This window comes from Meles meles, chromosome 9 (genome assembly GCF_922984935.1).
Source record: "Meles meles chromosome 9, mMelMel3.1 paternal haplotype, whole genome shotgun sequence".
NCBI classification, from domain to species: Eukaryota; Metazoa; Chordata; class Mammalia; order Carnivora; family Mustelidae; genus Meles; species Meles meles.
The window spans coordinates 9670577-9694649 of NC_060074.1; the positions used below are offsets into that span (position 1 = coordinate 9670577).

A 24073-nucleotide genomic window follows, 5' to 3' on the forward strand; every position below is an offset into this window, starting at 1 on the left:
TAGAAATGAACAGTGGCGACGGCTGCACAACACTATGAATGTGCTTAACACCACTGAACACTACACTTAAAATGGTTAAAATGGTACATTTTATGTTCTCAAGAAGGGAAAAGAATTATGGCATATGATCTCCTTAGTTCTTTATCCCCAAAGCGACTAATTATTTGCCTTTCTAACCCAGGACTAGAGATGTGAAGAGATTTCCTCCTATACACGTATCATTCATCAAGTCAGTACCTCACCCAAACACAAAGCACACCAAGATTCCAAGAGAAGTACCTCTTTCTGTTTTGGGGGTCTCATCCCATCTGTTTTTACGAGCACTGGAAGTGGCGCCTCCATGGCCTGGTGTTGCGTGGCCAGGTGTGTCCCCGCGGCCCGGAGTAGCAGCTCCCGCCGGTGTGTGACTAGGTGTGGGGTCCCATATTTTCGAGCCAGGGGTTGCTCCAGGAGTCTCACTTCCCTTTGCACGACCTGGTGTCTCATCCCATCTTAAGGAAGGGGTATGTCCAGGGGTCTTAACAAGGCAAAAGACACTTGATTTCACATTCCTACACAGCCACATAAAAATAACTAGAAAATTTCTACCAAAAAAATGGCCAACAAATGTTTTAGTCTTATTCTGTATAAATGAGAGTAAATTGCCCTGCTTAAGAGACCTTCTTTATAGCAAATATGTCTGACTAAAAACAATGTGAAGTTTTAATCTGAAGCAGTGAAAAAGCCCTACCTTAAAAAAAAAAATGTATTTGGGGTATAGGTCTTGGATGTATCATTATTAGTAGCTCCGTAACTCTGAGAAAATCACTAAACCTTCTCTGTCGAGATCTGCAATCAAAAATGTCAACTTTAGGGGCTCCTGGGTGGCTCAGTGGGTTGAGGCCTCTGCCTTCGGCTCGGGTCATGATCTCAGGGTCCTGGGATCGAGCCCCGCATTGGGCTTTCTGCTCAGCAGGGAACCTGTTTCCCTTCCTCTCTCTCTGCCTGCCTCTCTGCCTACTTGTGATCTCTGTCAAATAAATAAATAAAAATCTTTAAAAAAAGAAAAAATGTCAACTTTAAATTACAGCAATATTTCCCAAACTGTGCTTAGAGACATATTATCTATGAGTTTTCACTAAGGTACTATTTTAGTGTTTTTCTTGTGTGTTTAATTAATCTAAGTATATGTTTGGGATCACCTGGGTAATTATCTAACTAGATATTGTCACAGAACTTCAAACCCTAAGATTTACAATCATATCTGTACTTTCTCGAACTGATGCTGATAGGACTAGTGAAAAAAAACATAAGTAGAGAGAAGTAATCAAAGCTCCCATTATCGTTCGAACAGAGACAAGGTGTAGGTGATGCAAGGCATCCGACAGCCTGTGGGAACAGAAGAACCTGCACAGTGCACACAATACAGTATCAAGGTGCAGGTGCTTCAGTGTTAGGCAAACAAAATTTGTATTTAAGACCCTGAAGTATTCCACAGGTTTTGTAATACACTTTTATTTATTTAAAATTGGATGCTCTATCCAACACAAGAATTCCATTTGACTTTACACTTGCAAACTGCATAAATACCACAAATTGGAAGGCTCAATTTTTTTTTCCTTTAAGATTCTATGTGGGGCGCCTGGGTGGCTCAGCGGTTTAAGCCTCTGCCTTCGGCTCGGGTCATGATCCCAGGGTCCTGGGATCGAGCCCCACATCGGGCTCTCTGCTCCACAGGGAGCCTGCTTCCTCCTCTCTCTCTGCCTGCCTCTCTGCCTAGTTGTGATTTCTCTCTATCAAATAAATAAAATGTTTAAAAAAAAAAAAAAAGGGAAGAATCGAGATTCTATTTATCATCAGGGCTGAGAAATTTTCAATTAGGTGAGTGAAGCAGATAAACTATTCAAAATTTCCTATTTAGCAACTGCTTCTCCTGCTGATCCGGTAGGAAATAAACTCTTTGCACTATCCACTGTAACTCCCACAGTCCTGATTAGGATGGAGCTGTGTTAAACGAGCACAACGAAAGAAAACAGCATCTGAAACTCTACAGTTTTATAAGACAGACATAAATTCTCGTGTCTAGTTTTAATGAGCATACAAATAACAGCACATGTTTCTCTTTCCCAGTTTTTAAAATTAGCATTGTCAATCACATAATTAAATTTAGTAATAATCAGGGGTGCCTGGGTGGCTTAGGTCATGATCCTAGGGTCCTGGGATCGAGCCCTACGTCGGGCTCCCTGCTCAGCAGATGATCTGCTTCTCCCTCTGCCCCTGCTTGTGCACTCTTGCTCGCCCTCTTGAATCAATAAATCTTTAAAACAAATAATAAATTGAATAACAATTTATATTCTAGAGAACCAAATCTTCTCACATATCAGCAAGCAAATGGGAACTCCTCAAGCTCTACCTTAAACTCAAGTGTTAGGAAATTATTAGGTTTATTATATCCCAATTCTGGGTTTGGGAAAATAATGCCATGGTGTGTAAATCAATCTGCAGTAATCTTGTACTAAATCAATCTGCAGTAATCTTGTACTAAAATAGTGACCTTAAGGAGGTGCCTGGCTGGCTCAGGTGGCATACAACTCCTGATGTTGGGGTCATGAATCTGAGCCCCACATGGGGTACAGAGATAACTGAAGTAAATAAATAAACTTTAAAAAAAAATTAGTGATTAATGGGACGCCTGGGTGGCTCAGTGGGTTAAAGCCTCTGCCTTTGGCTCGGGTCATGATCCCAGGGTTCTGGGATCGAGCTCAGTGGGGAGCCTGCTTCCTCCTCTCTCTCTGCCTGCTTCTCTGTCTACTTGTAATCTCCGTCTGTCAAATAAATAAATAAAATCTTTGGGGAAAAAAAATTCAGTGATTAAGACTAGGGCGGTGGAGACAGAGGTCATGAAAAGTGGTTAGATTCCAAATATATTTAAAGTTGGGGCCAACAAAATTTATTTATGGGTAGAATTTGGGACATGAGAGTAACTACTGGATGACACTGCCATGACTCTAAGCATCCGGCTCGCACCAACAGACAGGGGAACAGGGTGGGAAGGGTACGTGAAAGAAAAACTCATTCTGAAATGTCTATTAAACATCCAAATGGAAGTGTCAAGTCTGGGAACCCAGGACATGTAGGGGATAGATTTGGGAGCGTCTTACAGCGATGGTATAGGAAGAGAGGAATGAGATCTTATGGAATGCATTTAGATGGAAAAGAGGTCCAAGGACTGAGCACTAGAAAACCCCCAAGTTCAAGGAAGCTGAGGAAGATCCAGCAAACAAGACTGAGGAATAGGAGTGAGTGAGGAAAAGTATGAGGAGGACCGGAGAGACTGAAGTCCAGAATCTAAGAAAAATCTAAGAAAATCTAAGAAAAGGGAATCAAGTAATGGTCAATGCCACTGATAAATGATAGAATCTATGATGTTATGATACAGGATATGAGAACTGAGACTTGATCTCCGGATTTACTAGAAGGAGGTCAAGTGACTTTGACAAGAGCTGTTTTGGTAGAGTGGTATAAGCAGAAGACGAGATAAGCAGAGACTGCAGGTTTAGACAACTCATTCAAAGCATTCTGCGGTGAAGAGACAGAAATGGGGTCGTGAGGATGTGAGGATGTGAGGGGATGTGAGGATTAAGGGATGGTTTCCTATAGTTTTTTGTTCTTTGAAGAGAAAAATGGGTACAAAGTGTTTGCTGACAATAACCTGGAGTACACAGAAAAAAACTGACATTACACAAAAGTCTCTTGAGTAGTGAGAGGGGATGGGAAATAGTACGTAAGAAGTTGTTCAACCTGCACTGACAACTCAGAAAGGAGTAAATGAGAACAGATGTAGGCATACTGGTCAATTTCATAGTGGGAACAGTTTAAGGTTTTTTGTTATTTCTACTTTGGAAAGGAAAAACAGGAAACAAATTCAACTAAAAAGCTCTCAAGGAGGTATTATTCTTCGAAACTTTCTCTGGGGCTGGAGGGGATAGAGAAGTACTGCTTCATGATTACTGTTTGCTCAAGGTAATGAAAAAATTCCAAAATTAGTGGAGATAGTTATACAACTTTGTGAGTGTAATTAGTGCCACCAAACTGTACATTGTAAAATGGTTAAAATGGCAATTTTATGTTATTATTATTTTACAATTTTGAAAAAGTTTAAACAAATCGACCAATAAAAACAACCCCCAAAGACGTTCTCTAAGAAAACAAACCGACGAAGGTAATGCAGTAGCACTACCCACGTGACACCAGTGGTCAGATGGTTAAATTATGGATCTCGAAAATGACAATCACTATACTGTACTCAACCTCCACAATGTGACATACTGAAGTATCTATTTCAATACTCCAGAAGGAACGTTCCTTTATTCTAGGTTATGGACTGAACTGTGTCTTCCTCAAAAAAAAAAAAAAAACTTATGTTGAAGCCCTTAACCACCAATGTCACTGTATCTAGAAATTAGGCTTTTAGTGACGTAATCAGGTTAAATGAGGTCGTAAGGTTAGGGCCATAACCTGATAGCACTGGTGTCCTTAGGAGACACGAGACCTCGCATACTCTCTTCATGCGCACACAGAGAAAAGGCTACATAAGGACACAGCAAGAAAGCAAGCTTCTACAAGCCAAAAAGAGTACTCTAACCAGATATCAACCTTGTTGGCACCTTGATATTGACTTCAAGCTTCCAGCACTGTGAAAAAAATCAATGTCTACTGTTTGAGTCACCTGGTCTGTGTTAACTTGATGTCAACAAGAGTAGGCAAACACACTCCATGTGGGAGGGAAAATCCAAAAATAATAACAATTGTCACTAAAAATAAAAATAAATTACCTCTGCTTGATCCCAACTTGACAGCTTTTTGGGAGTGGCACCAGGAGTCTGATCAGCTGTTTGATCCCAACGCCGTTTTCGTTTTGAGGGAGGTTGGGACGCTGCTGCTCCATTGACAACTTTTAGTTCTCCAGCTTTAGCTTTTTCTGCTAGCTGCTGCCTAATTTCTCTCTAAAAATATTTCAACAGGCACTGAGTATTTCCAAAACCTTCTCAACATATTTTCATATAATCAGCAGTCATTTCAATTTAATGTCATTGTCTTCGCTCATTCTGCTTTCTATGCTACTGGGAATCCCATTCCTTATTTTCCCTTTCCTTTCTGTATTTCTGGTTCTATACAATGTCTTTCTGAACAAAAGATGAGCACCTCTAGAATTTTTAACACAGAGCACCCTACTTTAAAAACAGTGAAGTAAAATCTTAAAAGAGTAATGCTTTCATTGAAGAAATTTTATTTAAAATTCACATACTTAACAGTTCAGACCATATAGTAAGACAGAAAAGTGGCTAAAAGTGGAAACTTAAAAATTATAACTACCTAAATCATATACAACGTAGTCATAACAACAAATGTACATTTAATTTACCCCATGATTTTAAATAAGGTTCCATTACCGCACTTATTCCCTATAACACATTACATATTTGTAATAAAGTTATGGAGGCTTACTATTAAAACAAAAATGGAGCCACCACCGCAGGTCAGTAAGAATCCTCCGGAATTCTCTACCCATATCCAAACTGAATCTTATGGAAGATTTTAGAAGCTTTTCAAAGAATGATTTAACTGTATGACTTTTCCCTCAGCCGTTTGTTTCAGACACACACCACCAATCCTCCTCCCAGATATAACCACCATAAGATACTTATCTGTGTATAGCTACACATACATTTACGTGTATGTGTACACACCCAGACATACAGCCAAAGGGCCAAGGATTAGAAAAGAATATAGAAGTATGAAAAGCTTAATTTGGGAGGAGCCAGAATTTTGGGTAAGGTTTCTTTCTCAATTTAATTTTTATTAATACTATTATATTAATAATATTACTTGTGCAACAAATAAAAAGGAAACATAAAAGTCTCTCAATTTGAACTTTCTTTTTACATTCTTTCACAACCACCAAAATAAAAAAATCACACTCACATACCTCTTCTTTAGTTAAATGCTGTTCTCGCATTACATCCATGTAAGTCCTAGCGTTCATTTTAGGATCAGGGGTCTTCCCTCCTGCAGAAAAGAACAGCAACAGGAAAAGAGTACAATAAATAAAAGATAATTAGGTTAAATTGATTTATCTGCCCTGCTCTAATGTTATGTTATTGCATAATCATTTAATTTATTTTTTGATGGAAAGCTTTAATAATTATACATCTTACTTTTTATTGAGTTTGCTGATCAATTTAACCTGTTTGAACACAAACATATCTACAGCAGTTTAAAACAAATATTTTAATGCATATAAAAACAAAATGACAGCACAGTTTAGAGTCTTCAGAAGTGATGGGTTCCTGGGTTGCTAATCCGGAATACGTACACTTTCGTGCCTTTGTCTCCATCAGCAGTTCTGACTTCAAGCAGCAGAATAGAAGCCTAGAAAATTATCTCTTTACCATTAGTAACACTTTGGAAAGATATTTATATTCAAAACATTACCTGTTGCAAGCTGTTAAAATCCTGACTACAAATAACTATAACTAGAGAAGTTCTCCATATAACGTTCTAAAACAGTTGCAGTTTAGAAAATCTGACTTTTAAAATACACCTATAATCTTACTCTGATGCCATGTTACTAAAAAGGGCTTCATTCTTTTTAAGTTTTGTTGACCCAAAAGCATTTTTATTTTCTTAGAAAGTATAAATTACAATCGGAAACATATTACTTGAAATATATTACTTCTACCAGTTATTATGTTGCACACAGAAGAAAAGTGGTGTACAAAGAGATGTGTTAGTCTCTTGGTTCAAGTTTCAGCATTTGCTTTCAAACTTCAAAATATCTTAAAGAAGCCCAAAGAGTACATAACAAGATTCACAGAGGCACACTATGTTTTAGAAATGTGATAATTAGCTATACCAGTAGTATAGCATCACAATTTAGGAAAAAATTATAAAATTCTAAGACATTTCCTATGCTGAAGATCATGCCCAATTGATAGTGTCATTCTTTCTGACACTAGCTCTGATAAGACTTCCTTTGGAATACTTTTTCACCATAATCTAGAGAGGATGTGTTGAACTGCACCCTTAAGAATGCAGACAGGACTGGCATATAGCAGTACTGCTGTAGGAAAGAAATTAAGGACAGTTAGTATGGGCCTGTGAATTCTGACATACATGTTTAAATCAATTACAATTATGCAAGTAAAAAAAGAATATCCCTACTAATTCATGCAGGCTGAAAGTCTAATTTGTAAACCTGCAGCAGAATCTAATTCTAAGAAACAGGCACCTAATTTTGTTTTTGAAACTCACCTGAGGAAAGCTTCCATCAGGCTCACTATGCCCCTTGTGCTGACCTGCACACTAAAATTAGCAAAACAGACTCCAACTATTAAAAATATCAAAGTCTTTGTATACATACTTTTGTTTTAACTTTAAGTATGCTTAGAGCAAAGGAGGTGCATTTACTAGACTATATTTAGAGCAATATGGGGGGAGCTCTAATGTGAGAAACAGTTTCTCAAAAGTAACAAGCCCAAAAGTCTAGGATTTGGAATGAAAACTTTCAATAGTTTGAAAGTATTTTGAGCAGAAAAACATATTTGTTCAAAGTATAGAAAGCGTACCCAAAACAAAAGTAAAAGAAAAACCTTTAACCCTTTGCGTTTCTATGGCATTGGCTCATTATTTTCTTGTCCTTCTACCTGGAAAGAAAACTTGCATTATAAAGATGAAGAATATGGCATCTGTGACTTCAACCAAATCTATATACATATCTATAATAAGGGGGATTTTAAAAAAGAAAAGCAAATTCATAAGCATGCCAAAAAAAATCAAAGGGCTAAAGACAACTCAAGACAAATAAATTCCTGAAAACTTATAGAAAAGTGGGAAAGAATTACCATCTGCAAAAGGATCAAGACGCTCTGGGGATATTATCATGGTCCTCCTGTGCTTTTTGTATTCATCCTCCCGGTCAGCAATCTTTGGAGGTCGGTGCTCAGCGAATGGATCATACTGAAAAGAGGTATGTTTCATTTAATAACCACTTTATTAAATAACCAAAGAGAGTATGTAAAAACCAGAACATGAGAAGACACGTAAAAATGTTTAATAAATACCTACTAATGAAAGAAATATCTTCTATTATTTCAGGATAAATATTAACATGAAAAAATAAGACCGAGGGAAATGAGAAAATACACATGTCTACATCGTTCAACTCTTCACAAAATGATTACTTTTTTTTTTAATGAAATGATTACCTTAACAAAATAAATCAGGTATTACTTCTAATCCTCCCAATCAACTCTCATCAAGACATTCCAACAACTTGATTTCTAAACTATGTGAGCTTCCACGGGAATTGAGACATTCAGTTTTCCTTAGATGAATAAACTCTGGTTTTAATTTTTAAAAGGGGGCGGGAGGGGAGAAGAACAAGAAGAAAGTCACCTGTTCTGTTGATTGTGGTATATCATTAAGCAATGCCACAGGGGCATGATATCCCGGCTTCTTCTGACCAAGCAAACTTGTAGATGATGAGTAGTCATCGTCATCCTGCAATGAAATGCCCCCAAAAGACATGAACAGACATTTCTGCAAAGCAGACATCCAGATGGCCAACAAACACATGAAAAAGTGCTCCATATCACTTGGCATCAGGGAAACACAAATCAAAACCACAATGAGATACCACCTCACACCAGTCAGAACGGCTAAAATTAACGAGTCAGGAAAAACAGATGTTGGCGAGGATGCAGAGAAAGGGGAACCCTCTACACTGTTGGTGGGAATGCAAACTGGTGCAGTCACTCTGGAAAACAGCATGGAGGTTCCTCAACAAGTTGAAAATAGAGCTACCCTACGACCCAGCAATCGCACTACTGGATATTTACCCTAAAGATACAAATGTAGTCCAAAGGGGCACGTGCACCCAAATGTTTATAGCAGCAATGTCCACAATAGCCAAACTATGGAAAGAGCCCAGATGTCCATCAACAGATGAATGGGTAAAGAAGATGTGGTATATATATACACACTGGAACACTACTCAGCCATCAAAAGAAAAAAGAAAAAAAGAAAAAAAAACCACCCAAAATCTTGCCATTTCCAATGGTGTGGATGGAACTGGAGGGTATTATGCTGAGCGAAATAAGTCAATCAGAGAAAGACAATTATATCTTGCTGATATGAGAAATCTGAGAGGCAGGGGGCTGGGAAGGAACAAATGGAACAAGATGGGATTGGGAGGAAGACAAACCATAAGAGACTCTTAATCTCACAAAACAAACTGAGGGTTGTTTGCGGGTGGGGTGGTGGGAAGAGGATGGCTGGATTATGGACACTGGGGAGGTATGTGCTAGGTGAGTGATGTGAAATGTGTAAGCCTGATGATTCAAACACCTGCACCCCGGGGCGAAAAATACATTATATATTAATAAAAATTGTAAAAAAAAAAAAAGAAAAGAAAAGAAAAGAATTAGAAGAAGAAATGCCCCCCAAAATTGCCAAATGTCAGCAGTTAAAAATTAGAAAGAATATACAGATTCACCATGGTATCAAAAGACTAAATGGCAAAGTGATATCCAAACCTTTGTTCATAAAACTTGCAAACACCTACGTTTTCTTTCAATTCATAAACCTTTTAAAGAAATTAAATTTAGTTCTCTTTTAAAAAACACTAAACAAGGAATGATTTCTATGGAAGCTGATTAAAATAAAGTAGGTATGGACTAAAAAGCCTGAACATTTCATTTTCTCACAGAAAGCAATTTGTTTTTTGGGAATGTCTGGGTGGCCCAGTCAGTTAAGCATCTGCCTTTAGCTCAGGTCATGATCCCAGAGTTCTGGGATCAAGTCCCACATCAGGCTCTTTGCTCGGTGGGGAGACTGCTTCTCCCTCTACCTGCTCTGCCTGCTGCTTCTCCTGCTTCTGCTCCCACTCACTCTCTGACAAATAAATAAAAATCTTCAAAGGAAAAATAAAAAAAAGAAATGTGTTTTTCAAATTTGGAAACTGCCAACAGCTCATCGAGAATTCTCCAGTTTCCTGGTTGTTGTTTTAAGATTTCATTTTTAAGTAATTTCCACACCTAATGTGGGTCTCAAACTCACAACCTCAGGAGTCTCATGCTCTACTGACTCAGGCAGCCAGATGCCCCTCCTTGTTTTTTTAACTCATGTTTTTTAAACATGATTAAACCACACAAATAAAATAATTAATTTTAAATGTATCTGTCTCCCTAGCTGTATGTTCAGAGACCAATGTTATAGTATTACTTTACAACTATAAGAGGTGCAACAATAGATTAACTCCCAAGATTTTAACACCTCATTTATTTTATTCAAAAACAAAATCACAAGTTCCCCCTTAGTTTCTGGAAATTGTACCACTAGAACTTAAAAAATTTTTCTTAAAAGAAGAAAGTGCCAACTATAAAATAAAATGTGGCTTGCATTTCATAAAAGCAAGTTTGATAAAATCTATATGCATAAAATGTTTGTTACTGAATTATGCAAAAAATGAACAGCCACTTCACCAAATGTGGATATTTGGAATGGTCTGACAAAACAAGCTATGGGGACCATATAAAAACACTTTTGGAGGGATGCACTTCAAAATGAGAAGAGATCATCCTCCAGAGTAACTAAAAAAGGCCATCAGCATCAGTAATAAGAAGCATTCAATTCTTAGTAAAATGCCAAAGGGATGGGATGCCTGGGTGGCTCAGTCAGGTTGGGTATCTGCCTTTGGCTCAGGTCCCAGGGGTCCAGGGATCAAGTCCCACTCCTTGTTCAGTAGGAAGCCTGCTTTTTCCACTGTCTGCTGCTCCCCTTGCTTGTGCTCACTTATGCTCTCTGACAAATACATAAATAAAATCTTTAAAAAAAAAAAAAGGGGGGGAGGATGCCAAGGGGAAAACCACAGACAGCATCAAACACAAGTCAGTAGTCAAAAGTGGCAAGGACAGATGGCTAATCACAATAAAGTCACATTTCACACTGGCTACTCTAGACAGAGCTCAGGAGGGAACAAAAGGGATTTATTTTATAATAGTTAATGATTTGCAGGTTCGTTGCTGGATAAACAAATTAGTTTTAACATAAAGATTCAGAAGTGATCACTTCCACAAGTTTCTGGACCTTAAAGAGGAAGGACACCTTCAACAGTTTTAGTCTCCAAAAGAAAAATCCCCCAACCCCCCAAGTCTTCCCAGATTAAATAAGATGACTAAAACAGAAAATTCCTTTATATTTTTGTTCATCAAAGAAATGCCTCACTCATGATACTCAGTAACTCACATCTTCCAGTTCAGTTGCAGCAATTGATGTCACATATCCAGCAAATCGGCTGTCACTTCCGCCATAAATTTCCTGGTCATAATAACCTGTAGAATCAAGGCCCACTCCTTGAGCTTCATCAAGAGCTGCCTTCTTGCCTTGAATTTCTCGAATCTGTGCTTCAATATCTGTAAGAAAGTTAATACAGACTTTAATTTTCCAAAGAGACCCGAAACAATGCATGTCTCTAGTAGGAATATGGTATCAAACTACTCTTCTAAATACACAAACTTTAAAATAACTATAATACAAAAGGAGTTAGTAGAACTACACCTAGTACTGATTTTTTAATACACTTAATACATCTCCACCTCAAGAGATATACTTGTACACAGAAGAGATGTTTACCATTTCATCAACTACAAATTAGAACAGGTTACCGAAGTTTAAATTATTGTCAAATTCTAAACCTTTCTCCAAATGAAAAAATAATACTGTCGATGTTGATAAGGAACCAAAAACAGTACTCGAGATCATTTAAACTCAACAAGACCAGAAATGCAAAACCAACAGCACTATGGAGCGTGGTTCTCAAGTTAGAATAGGCAACAAACTGTCTACAGATTTTGTTAAAACGCAGGAGGCCTGGATCAGACCCAAGTTCTACATCCCTAACAAGTTCTCAGGTGCTGTCCTAAACATTTAAGACCACACTCTGAAGAGTAAAATAACAATAAAGGATAAAGTCTAAATTCTTTATAGCCTAGAATTCAGAGCCCTACACAGCTTGACTGCAAACACCATGATATTAATTTTATGATTAAGAGTCTGAGCTCTGGAATCAAAATGTCTGCCTTCAAATAAAGGCTTTCTCTACTAATTAATTTTATTTCACCTCTGTGTCCAGTTTCCTACATGTTTTTTGGTTTTTTTTTTTTAATGATTAAATGAGGGGCACCTGGGTGGCTCAGTGGGTTGGGCCTCTGCCTTCAGCTCAGGTCATGGTCTCAGAGTCCTGGGATCGAGCCCTGCATCAGGCTCTCTGCTCAGCCTGCTTCCCCCCCTCTCTCTGCCTGCCTCTATGCCTACTTGTGATCTCTGTCTGTCAAATAAATAAAATCTTAAAAAAAAAAAAAAAAGATTAAAGGAGATAATGAACATTAAGTATTTAAAAGCATTCCATGAATGAATGAACTCTTGCCAGCTAGTTACCTTCAACCGAATTAAAACCCTTTGACACTAGGCACTTAAAAAAAGCTCATTTACTAGTCTGCAAGGACCAGAAGGAAAAAGATTCAAATGGCACAATGCAAATGTCCAACCCATGCCCTCAGAAGAGGGAGAAAACCCGCTGTAGTTCAAGATGGGTGTGGTTTAAAGCAGAAAACGTAATAACAGTATACAGGGCAAAGCCTAGCTGGACCACATTTTCCCTTGTAAAAGTGGGAACAAGTCTCAGAAACGCAACATAACGGAACGGTTTACCACTGAACTTGCAGCTCCAGTTTGTCATCACACCTCAAAATTCTTATCAAGCATCCACAGCACCACTATCTACACAGTTACTACTTTCTCTGGCATCTCTCCCCTCAAAACTGTTACAGCAGCCCAGGCAGCCTGGGGCCCCCACCATGATCAATCACAAACAGAAATATCCTCATGTAAGCTGGGTGGTTTTTTTTTTTTAATATTTTATTTATTTATTTGACAGAGAGGTCACAAGTAGGCAGAGAGGCAGGAAGAGAGAGAGGGGGAAGCAGGCTCCCCGCTGAGCAGAGAGCCCAATGAGGGGCTGGATCCCAGGACCCTGAGATCATGACCTGAGCCGAAGGTAGAGACTTAAACCACTGAGCCACCCAGGCGCCGCGTAAGCTGGGTGGTTTATTTTAATATTCTAGTTATGTTTCTGTTTGACGTTTATTTTTTATTTTTTTAGCCCATCTTTTTTTTTTTTTTTAAGATTTTATTTATTTATTTGACAGAGAGAGATCACAAGTAGGCAGAGACGCAGGCAGAGAGAGAGGCAGAGAGAGAGGAGGAAGCAGGCTCCCCGCGGAGCAGAGAGCCCGATGCGGGGCTCGATCCCAGGACCCTGAGATCATGACCTGAGCCGAAGGCAGCGGCTTAATCCACTGAGCCACCCAGGCGCCCCTATTTTTTATTTTTTTAAAAGATTTTATTTATTTTTTGACAGAGAGCGAGAGATCACAAGTAGGCAGAGAGGCAGGCAGAGAGGAGGGGGAAGCAGGCTCCCTGCTGAGCAGAGAGTCTGATGTGGGACTCCATCCCAGTACCCTGAGATCATGACCTGAGCTGAAGGTAGCGGCTTAACCCACTGAGCCACCCAGGCGCCCACTGACGTTTATTTTTTAAAAAGTTTAAATCCACATGTGGTCTCTTCCCTTACCCCCAGAATTTTCTGCCCTGAAATACAGAAGAAACTTTGGTCTAAGGGGTGAGTGGAGATTAAGTCTTTATTTTTTTCTTTCTGAACATTTGCATTTCTGAAATGTTTGAAGCTTAAAAACAAACACTAGATGCAGGGACCACTCTTAAGTAAATAGATTCTTCTAGCAGACCACAAATACTACTGCCATCAGGATCCAAACAGGACATACCAATGGGTAAATCAAGCCAGCAGAATACTCTGCGGTCTCCACCTCTACAGCATCAGCAGAACTACTAACAACGTACACGGAAATCACCTGGGGCCCATGTTACAAGGACCAACTCCAGGCTTCAGATACATTAAGCTGGAACCTCGAACTGAAGAGCCCAGGTTTCTACTTTAGCAACAAACACCCAGAAAACTCTCCACTTCCAACCCCAGCCGACCCTTAACAAAATTTCCCATTTAGGGCAGGTTATACTTTTTTCTAGCTCATACAGAACCACCACCACCACCACCAAAAATAGGAAAGGGGTGCTGTTTCAAAAAAAAAATCATACCATACATGTACAGTTTGCTCTCCCCTTACACATACACACACACACACACACACACACAAATACATCATAGTTTTATTTTCCTTTGAAAGGATTTTTCCAGTCCCAAGTTTTCAGCAGCTAGTCTTTTATCTGGATAACATTTATTCAGGAACTACCTTCATCTACTGAATCTTACCTACTGATTTTATGTAAGGATTAGCAACAGAATTTTCTAATTGCAAAACAAGTAAAAATACCGAATTCATTTGTTATACATCATGACTGGATTCTCAGTAAATAAAATTCAGCAACAAAATTACCTAGGGTCTAGGCAGCTCATGACAATTAATTCTGAAGGGAGTTCATTACCAAATTTCTACAAGTTGTACAGTTCAATTTTACATGCAAACCAGGTGCTGTGTATCTGCTTGAAACCATGGGCAAAAAGCCGAAGAGGCTCCTGGGTTTTGTCCATGCACTGTAAACTGCAGCACATTTACAGCATCATATCACCCACGAACTGAGACAACAGCTTCCAAACTCAGTCACGCAAATGACAGAATTAAAAAACTAGAAAACTCAGTAATTATTTAATAAACTATGCATCAAAATATGAAATATGATAAATATTTATACACAACACAATTTATAAACAAGATAACTGGGATATTTGGTTTACAAAATAAGTTTGTGGCACAAATATGGAAAAATACTAAGAACCGGTGAATCTGAGCAATCGATCACATTGGGCTCATTAAATTATATTTTCTCCTGTACTTTTCTGTACACTATTTCATAACTAAAAAGTAAATTTCAATCTGGAGGAGTCATTAAAAGTAACTTTTCCAAATTTTGTAAACATTCTGCAACTCTCAGAAAGGAAAAGTTTGGCTCTAATCTCTTATTTTCAAAGCTGTCCCACACAAAATGGTAGCAAAATTCCTATTATTTATTCAGTATGCAGGCATCCTGTACTTTCTGAAATATAAACCAAAGATAAGCAAGATCATTTCTGACAACAAATGCGTAAAATTTGTTAGCAACAATAGGAAAAAAAAAAATGCGGGAACACACCAAATAACCAGAGGTCCAAAATGTTAAATAAAAGACTTGAGACAGAGAATATGTTTATGCTACTCTCTTCCTACTTCAGTTATAACCAGCATGAATAAATCCTCTGTTCCTGACTAATCCCTTTCCAATTCAGATCCCCTGTAGTTGAGACATTCAGATGTGAAGATAAAGAAAAATGGATACTGTCTGCTAGTGACTGGACAAGCAGAGACAACAGCCATCTCCTCATGGCCACACATAAAAGCTGGCACTCTAATCCACGTGGACCCACAAATATTCCAGTCTTCATGACATATGGATCAGTACTTCTCATTATCAAGTAGTATTCCAATGCACGACAGCATCCAGGTTGCTAGCAGTTTGTAAAGATTACAAATAAGGCTGCTACAGAACACTTACCCACAGGTTTTTAAGTAAGTATGGCATTTAACAGTACTTGGGTAAATACCTAGTCTTACAGATAAGTATCCAGTCTGCTGGGTCTTAAAGCAGTATATGTTTAATTTTATGAAAAACTCACAAAGTCCTTTTGGTGGGTTTGATTACACGAGTCTGAGAACAGAAAAGAGCTGAATTATTCCATGTAACAGAGGAAGAATCATTTTGAGAGATGAAATGGAAGAAATGAGAAAAACAAGTAAAATGAAGAAAAGCTGGGAGCTGGGATAAGTGAGATTAGTAAAATACCGGCTTTATGGTGTTAAAGGCGGGGGAGGGTGGTAATCAGGAGACAGAGATATCTAATGTGGATTTCTAAATTATCGAAAGCTTCACTTCTGTTCTCCACCCAACCCTCCCCCCAACTTGAGCACAATCTATGGAGAGGGAGCATATATAGACTCTCGGTTACTGATGCTGAAAACAAAATTAGAATTCCCAATCGTGATAGCAGATTTCAAATCTTAAAATTGAAGTTATGGGTTGTCCCTCAATCCCCAGAGTTGGCAGTCTAGTACTGGTTTAACTTAAAAAAAAAAAAAGAGTCTTAGATAAGAAATCAAAGTACTAGTTAGGTATTAAATTTGTATTTAGGGGACCTGGGTGGCTCAGCGGGTTAAGCCCCCCACTCTTGGTTTCTGCCCAGGTCGCAATCAGAGTTGTGGCCTCAAGCTGGTAACGGCATCAAGCCCCTTGTGGGGTATGCTCAGCACAGAGTCTGCTTAAGATTCTCTCCCTCCCTCTCCCGGCTGCTTGCATATGCGCACACGTATGTATATGTGCACTAAAAAAGTATTCAACTTTTATTTACGAGAGTCTGCAAGAGCCTCACCAGAGGAGGAGCCTTGAAGGTAAACTATCCGAGAATAAGGCTTTTCTCAAGTTGGTATTCATATTTCAAGGTACGAGTATTACAGGCACTCAAGCAAAACTATCTCAGACAGAAATAACTACCTATGTAAGAACTGTGAGAGTACATTCATTGCCATTAAAATTACAGTGGGAGGGGTACCTGATTTTGCAAATCCTTCATCAGATTTGCTTGCCATGGCTGGTCCAACCTACGCCTGCAGTATGATTTCAGAACTATGTTCATTCCTAAAGCCAATAATTTTTTTTGCCGCCTCCCTTGTTTGTGGGCCTCCAGACATCTTTTTTTTTTTTTTTTTAAAGATTTTTTATTTATTTATTTGACACACAGACAGAAATCACAAGTAGGCAGAGAGGCAGGCAGAGAGAGAGAGGAAGAATCAGGCTTCCCGCTGAGTGGAGAGCCTGACACGGGGCTCGATCCCAGGACCCTGAGATCATGACTCGAGCCGAAGGCAGCGGCTTAACCCACTGAGCCACCCAGGCGCCCCGCCTCCAGACATCTTAACGGCAGCAGTAGTAGTAGGAGTGTCTAGGAGAGAGTAATGGGTATTTGCACTGCTCTCTTCCCTGTTCCTGCACACTATGGGAAACTCTACAAGACAAAGGTGCTGCAACAAATAAATTGCAAGGAAAAAAGAAGATGGAGGAGGAACATAAAAGATTTAAGACTAATCAATGTATAGACTTTATTTGGAACTTGATTCAAATGAACTTGAAAACGATTTTTTTATAAGGCGATCAATAAAACTGAACACTGAATATTTTGTTGCATTAATTTTAGGTGCAATAATAGTATTTTTTTTTTAAGTTTTTACATTTTAGAGACACACGCTGAAAAATAGGGATAAAAGATGCCTGGTATTTGCCTCAAAATAATGCGAAGGAAGAAGGGACCAGAATACAGATAAACAAAAGCACGCCCATGTTTTTAACTGTTGAAGCTATGGTGCAACATGGGGGTTCATTTCACTACTCTATTTTTGTATGTTTGCAGTTTTCAACAGGAAGTTAAAAAACAAAAAAACAGGCGCCTGGGTGGCTGTCAGTTAAGCGTCTGCCTTCAGTTCAGGTCATGATCCCAGTGTCCTGGGTTCAGAGCTCTGTATCAGACTCTGCTAGGCAGAGATGCTGCTTCTCTCTCTCTGCCTGCTGCTCTCCCTGCTTGTGCTCTCTCCCTCTTTCACTCTGTCAAACAAATAAAATCTTTAAAAAAAAAAAAGTTTAAAAAATGTAAGCATGGGGGCGCCTGGGTGGCTCAGTGGGTTAAGCCGCTGCCTTCGGCTCAGGTCATGATCTCAGGGTCCTGGGATCGAGTCCCGCATCGGGCTCTCTGCTCAGCAGGGAGCCTGCTTCCCTCTCTCTCTCTCTCTGCCTGCCTCTCTATCTACTTATGATCTCTCCCTGTCAAATAAATAAATAAAATATTTTTTAAAAAAAAATGTAAGCATGGTTCTCTTAAGTTTTGCCCTTTTTTCCTCATTCTTTGTTCTTCTTCTAGCCCCTTGAAACCAAGGCCTCTGACCCCACACAAAAGAAAAAGCAAAGCTCTCTCTTCTTTGAAATGGAGTCCTCTGCTGGATGTAAACAGAATTTTTTGGGAGGGGGGGCTCTTATGAAGTATCTTCAAACTTAAAAGCCCCAATTCTTCTCAATCTTCATCATTTCTTTTCCTTTTCTAGTTTTATTTATTTTGCTAACTGATGGTAAGGTAAAATCTTAATAAATGTTAAGATAAAAACATACATTTCCAAACTAAATTTGCTCTAACGACCTACAGAAGATAAATGTCATTATTCGATTGAAATTCCCCTCTTTTTGGAGGGGATTTCTGATCCTAGAAATGCTTTCAAGTATCAGAGAACAAACCCTTCCCTAGAAGATAGACATTAATTAAGTGTGAATTAATGAAATTTGTGAGCTAGTCTGCTTGATATCTCAACTCATTCAAAAATGATTTCCAGGACGCCTGGGTTGCTCAGTCAGTTAAGTGTGTGCCTTTGGCTCAAGTCATGAGTCCCACATATCAGGCTCCTTACTCAGCAGGGAGCCTGCTTCTCCCTTTGCTTGCCACTCCCCTGGCTTGTGCACAGCACGCTCTCTCTGACAAATCAATAAATATTTTTTTAAAAATGACTTCCACTTTTCATTTCCTTTAAAATTACATTACTTTTATAATCAGAAAAAAAGATGATAAATATTAAAATCACAAACATTTCTGATATAAATACATATATTTTTTAAAGATTTTATTTATTTGACAGAGATTACAAGTAGGCAGAGAGGCAGGCAGAGAAAGGAGGAAGTGGCTCCCTGCTGAGCACAGAGCCCGCTGTGGGGCTTGATCCCACTGAGTGAAGGCAGAGGCTTTAACCCCCTGAGCCACCCAGGCACCCTACATCAGATGTTTTAAATGGGAGTTCAATGTGACTTCAAAAGAACAGTGCAGAACTGGGGGGGGGGGGGGGGTCTTTTAAAAGATGGGTAACATCTAACCTTCTGTTTATAATTTAACCTACAACCTAAATATCAAACTTTGAGACAAAACATCACTAGTGGGGTGCCTGGGTGGCTCAGTGGGTTAAAGCTTCTGCTTTCCGCTCGGGTCATGATCCCAGGGCCCCGTATCGGGCTCTCTGCTTGGCAGGGAGCCTGCTTCCTCCTCTCTCTGCCTCTCTGCCTACTTGTGATCTCTGTCTGTCGAATAAATAAATAAAAATCTAAAAAAAAAAAAAAAAAAAACACATCACTAGTCACATCTGATAAAACTGTTTAACTGCTCCCCACCAATTCTGTTTCTCTACTGGTTTCCACTTTTGTGCCTTTTCTTTCTTCCACGCTCCAGATGTTAATCCAGCTTGCAGCATTTTCTCCTCCTTGATGTATCTTTTTATTCCTCATTTTCAATTTAGATTGTTTTCAATGTTATAATCACTGTTCATTACATGGCACAGAGGCACAGCCCTTCGATGTTACTGACACCTTAGCCTGGTCCATAAGTGTTACCTATTCTCCAACAGACAGAAGCAAGTGAGCAAGGACATATGACACCTTTAAAAGACATCCAGAAAATAGAAAGTATATTCTATATCCCAATTCTCACACTTTTCCTTACACAAAGCTCAACAAGAAAACTATGGTGGTAAATTTTTTAACTGATCACTATAGGTATCAATTCCCTATTTATTAATCCCTTATTAGCACTAATTACATCAATTCTTAAATAATTACACAGTAAAGAAAAATCTAAACAATTTGCTTTTCTTTTTACTAGCAACATTCACACTAGAAGCCTACAAAATCAAAATAGTAAGTATTCTGAACACAGAAAAATAAAAATCTCAGAAAAAGAAGACTACAATGACTATTCCAGACATTCTAAAAGCAAAAATTTAGGGAAAAACCATTTTCAGCTTTGTGATCCCCCCAAAATCCATTCAAGAGACAGTGGCAAAACAGGTCAATATTTGAGATTTTAGGATAATCCCCTTTCCCCGTTCCAAGAGGAAAAAGAGTTTCGTTTGTCAAAGTCAATAATATGTGAACTGCTAGAGAGCAAGATTATGTACTTTTTTTTTTAAGATTTTATTTATTTATTTGACAGAGAGAGATCACAAGGAGATAGAGAGGCAGGCGGGGGGGGGGGGGGGGGGGGGGGGGAAGCAGGCTCCCTGCTGAGCAGAGAGCTCGATGCGGGACTCAATCCCAGGACCCTGAGATCATGACCTGAGCCGAAGGCAGCGGCTCAACCCACTGAGTCACCCAAGCGCCCCAAGATTATGTACTTTAACAACTGTATACACTTGACACAACTTAATATGCAGAAAGGTCCAAAAGATTTTATTGATGTGAACCAGTCCAGCTCTTTTTAGATTTCAATACTAGACAATGTAAGCCACCACAGTAATAAACAATCAGGCTGTTTAAAGGGATGTTAAGGGCTGATCCTAGCAGAAATATTCAAAAGGAATATGACAGCATTAGAAAAATAAACAGTTATCAGTTTGGCTCAACGATGGGAACTAATAATCTGTGAAAAAACATATAGGATGGTACAGCAATAACCTAGCTCAGTCTGAACACAGTAGTATTATTTTATTCACAAAACTGAAGTTAAAATTACTGATGCAGCCATTACTTTAAAAATAAAATCACGGGACGCCTGGGTGCCTCAGTTGGTTGGGCAGCTGCCTTCGGCTCAGGTTGTGATCCCAGCATCCTGGGATCAAGACCCACATTGGGCTCCTTGCTCAGCAGGGAGCCTGCTTCTCCCTCTGCCTCTGCCTGCCACTCTGTCTGCCTGTGCTCACTCTCTCTGACAAATAAATAAAATATTTTAAAAAATAAAATAAAATCACAAACACAAGAAAAGTCATTATCAGTAACATTACTTGGGATAAAAAGATTACATAATCTTCTTTACTTAAAAGAGCAACATGATGGGGGGGGGGGGGCGACTGGGTGGTTCAGTCAGTTGAGCCTTCTGCTCGGGTCATGATTTCAGGATCCTGGGATCAAGCCCCTCATGGTGCTCCCTGCTCAGCAGGGAGTCTGTTTCTCCCTCTCTCTCTGCCCCGCCCCTGCCTCTGCTCCCTCTGACTCTTGCTCTCTCAAATAAATAAATAAAATCTAAAAGAAAACAAAACAAAAAACCATAGACTAAAAAAAAAGGCAATATGATGGCTAACTCTAAAAAATAAAGCAAGTACTATACATTTTAAAAATGAACTCCAGTGAGGTTCATACTCCAGTCCTCCTATATCAACTACTCCACTAACTTAAAAGAATTGTTGGTCTGTCATTCTTCACACTGCAAACAACGACTTTCCTACAACGCAGAAGTAATTTGTCACCTGGGAGAAGGAGTAAGGCACTTTATTCTGTAGTCACTGGAAAGCCAAGCCAAATCTAGTCCAGTATTCAGAACTTTTAATGTGATGCTAACCTAACACTTCTTCCTCCCAGTTCAGGAGGTTCCCAATATATTAGTAAGACCCACGTTCACTTATCTCCGCCAAACAATGTATCCAAACCTACCCAATCATTCAAAAGTTAGCTTAAAATGATCTCTTCTTGTGAAATGTTTAGTATTTCCAATAAAATCTCTCAATAAATGTTAATATGCAGTACCCTTTAGGCACTAGGTACCAGGGATACAAGATAAAGTTCCTGTACACAATAATCTCAAAGTGGATGAGAATACCTTAACACAACAGACTATTCTAATATAATAAAGTGCAATAGTAGCACCACGAAGAAAAAAAAAACCCCAAGAACTATGCTCCAAGTTATCAGAGACGACTTATTTGCGTAAACAGAGATGCACCATAAAAGACTACAGTTCTTAGGAAAATATCACGAGGAAGGGAGTAAGAAACTATGTAAATATTACAGTGCACTTCCACTAAACATTTATCATCTTCCATCTTATACTCAGTGATGGACAGTGTCTTGTACACAGTGCCCTAATGTTAACTGAATACTCCTACACTACTTTAGAGCATCAGTTAATTCAAACTGACAGGATTCCAAGTAAAATAGCAAATTTGGCCAATGAATTTCAATCTTCTACAGACCAGTTTTTAACTGGGTTTTAGAAAAGCAGGAAAACTGTTCCAAACTTTGATTTTCCTGTCCAAAAGAATCTTAAGATTAAAGTACCAATAAACAAGTAATCAAAGCCACAAAATGCCCCAAATGAACAAATAGCAACATCTTTATATTTTCTAATCACTCTGCAAGGTATGTCTAAATTAGTCTAATGACAGGAGAGTAAGTGCCTTAAAACCCTTCAGGGTTAAAACAGCGCTGAACTCTAAAAAGAATATCAAAGTCAGTGCCAATTAATTAGGATGTTTCAGAAGTTGCAGAAAGCTGGACGTCAGTTCTAGCGGGTAACACAATTATTCGATGTCATTCACCTTCTGGTCCCAAACAACCTTTCCAGATTCGTCTACATTTTCCTTCCTTGCAGTGCCACAGTCCACTATTCAAACACACTTTCCACAACTCCCTGCCTCCTTACAAGATGTCCTCTCTAGCTCAAATGTGCCACCCTAATTTAAAACGGATTGATCTTTTCGACCAGGGACACGTCATCTCCTCTATGAAGCAGTCCTAAACCTAAATTAATCACTCCGTTACCCAGGATCCCAACATGTTGTATTTCTATTTAAGCATTAATCTGCCTCGTAAAAGAATGAAAACGTATACACGTTTCCCCATTAGCCTGTAAAACTTCTGACCGCCTTACTCTTTGTTACTTCAGACTCATACTAAACCAGGCACCTGGAAACGACGAGTGAAATAGAAGTGACTCTTGGAAACCTCGTGTTTGATGAACACTTCAGATTCCACGTCAGAAATCAAGAAATGCACCTCCAAATTCCCACGCCTCATCTTTTCTGAAGTGACCCTATTTCCTGCCATTTCTGGGTACTGGTACTCCCTAAAGGACGCCGCCTATTCTCAACATTTTCCTAATTTTGTATTCTCCGTATTCCATAAAACGATCGACTACCTCGAAAGCTTTGGCCATTAATAAAAAATCATGTGCTTTTCCTTCTCCCACCAATAACCAGTCTCCCAAAGAACAAGACCAATATTCAAGTGATCAAGGGAAGAAAATCTACTAGATGTTATTCCCAAATCCCTTCGTACAAAAAAAAAAAAAAATGAAGTATTTTAAATGCCCGAAGACACACAAATTAGACAAGATTAAGAGGCATGGGTCTCGGTTAGGCTAAACTCCATCTGGGGCTGCCTGAAAAGCGGCTGCCGGATTTCGGTGCTTCCTGACTCTCCTATGCAAAATCCGTGCGGACAACAGTTCCGAAAGGCGAGCGAGACTTTTGGCTTCCAGGCCCGTCTCCGCGATCCCTTGCCCTGGACTCCTTGTTGGCGAGCCGTTTGAACGAGGCCTTCTGGCCAGAAAAGAGAAGCAACTCTGAAGGAGCAGGACCCAAACACGGAACAAAGCGCCTGCCAGTGCTGTATGAGTAGGACGCCATTACGTGGGGCAGTGGCCTGCGCCGCTAGCGCGGAGGAAACCACCAGGACCCCCAAGCGCGGGCGCCACACCCCACCAAAGAAACCACAAGCCGAGGCAAAAACCTAGGAAAATAGAGTCTCGGCAGGCTGGGCAGCAGAAAAGACACCTAACCATGGAAAGAGGGCTTACCTTCGTGAGTCTTGGCGATCTTCGCCATTTTGTCCACTCGAACACACAGACGGAACTGGCGCTCCCAAGGACTTCCGCTCGCCGCCGCTGCCACGGAGAAAAATAGCTGGGGAATGCTCTCTGCGCATGCGCCAAGCGGGAGCGCGCTCCGTCGGGGGACACGTGACAGAGCCGCCACCTAGATGGAACAGAGAGATGCATTGTGGGGGAGGGGGAGGAGCCAGGACTGGGCCTGGAGGCAGTTTTCTTGGTGATACGCCAAAAGGACTGGGCAAATGTTGATGCTTTTAAGGGAGTAATTTTGAGCTGGAGGAGAGT

General features: G+C 39.5%; 1 protein-coding gene across 3 annotated transcripts in view; it reads right to left on the reverse strand.

The window, feature by feature from the left end:
- SF3B1 (splicing factor 3b subunit 1) overlaps nucleotides 1-23835 on the reverse strand; it is a 40058-nt gene extending 16223 nt beyond the window's left edge. For 2 of the 3 annotated variants that reach the window (XR_006820252.1, XM_046018498.1), the window contains exons 1-7: nucleotides 23756-23835; nucleotides 11287-11453; nucleotides 8437-8541; nucleotides 7884-7998; nucleotides 5969-6048; nucleotides 4815-4985; nucleotides 280-517 (exon numbers count right to left, since the gene is read on the reverse strand). Coding sequence is in view for 2 of the 3 variants with exons in the window: in XM_046018498.1 (XP_045874454.1) it covers nucleotides 280-517; nucleotides 4815-4985; nucleotides 5969-6048; nucleotides 7884-7998; nucleotides 8437-8541; nucleotides 11287-11453; nucleotides 23756-23783 (904 nt within the window). In the remaining variant the exon portion in view is untranslated. Of the gene's footprint in view, nucleotides 1-279; nucleotides 518-4814; nucleotides 4986-5968; nucleotides 6049-6355; nucleotides 6412-7883; nucleotides 7999-8436; nucleotides 8542-11286; nucleotides 11454-23755 lie in introns of those variants that run through there. The other variant, XM_046018499.1, reaches the window with a different exon arrangement.
- Nucleotides 23836-24073: the final 238 nt, after the last annotated feature.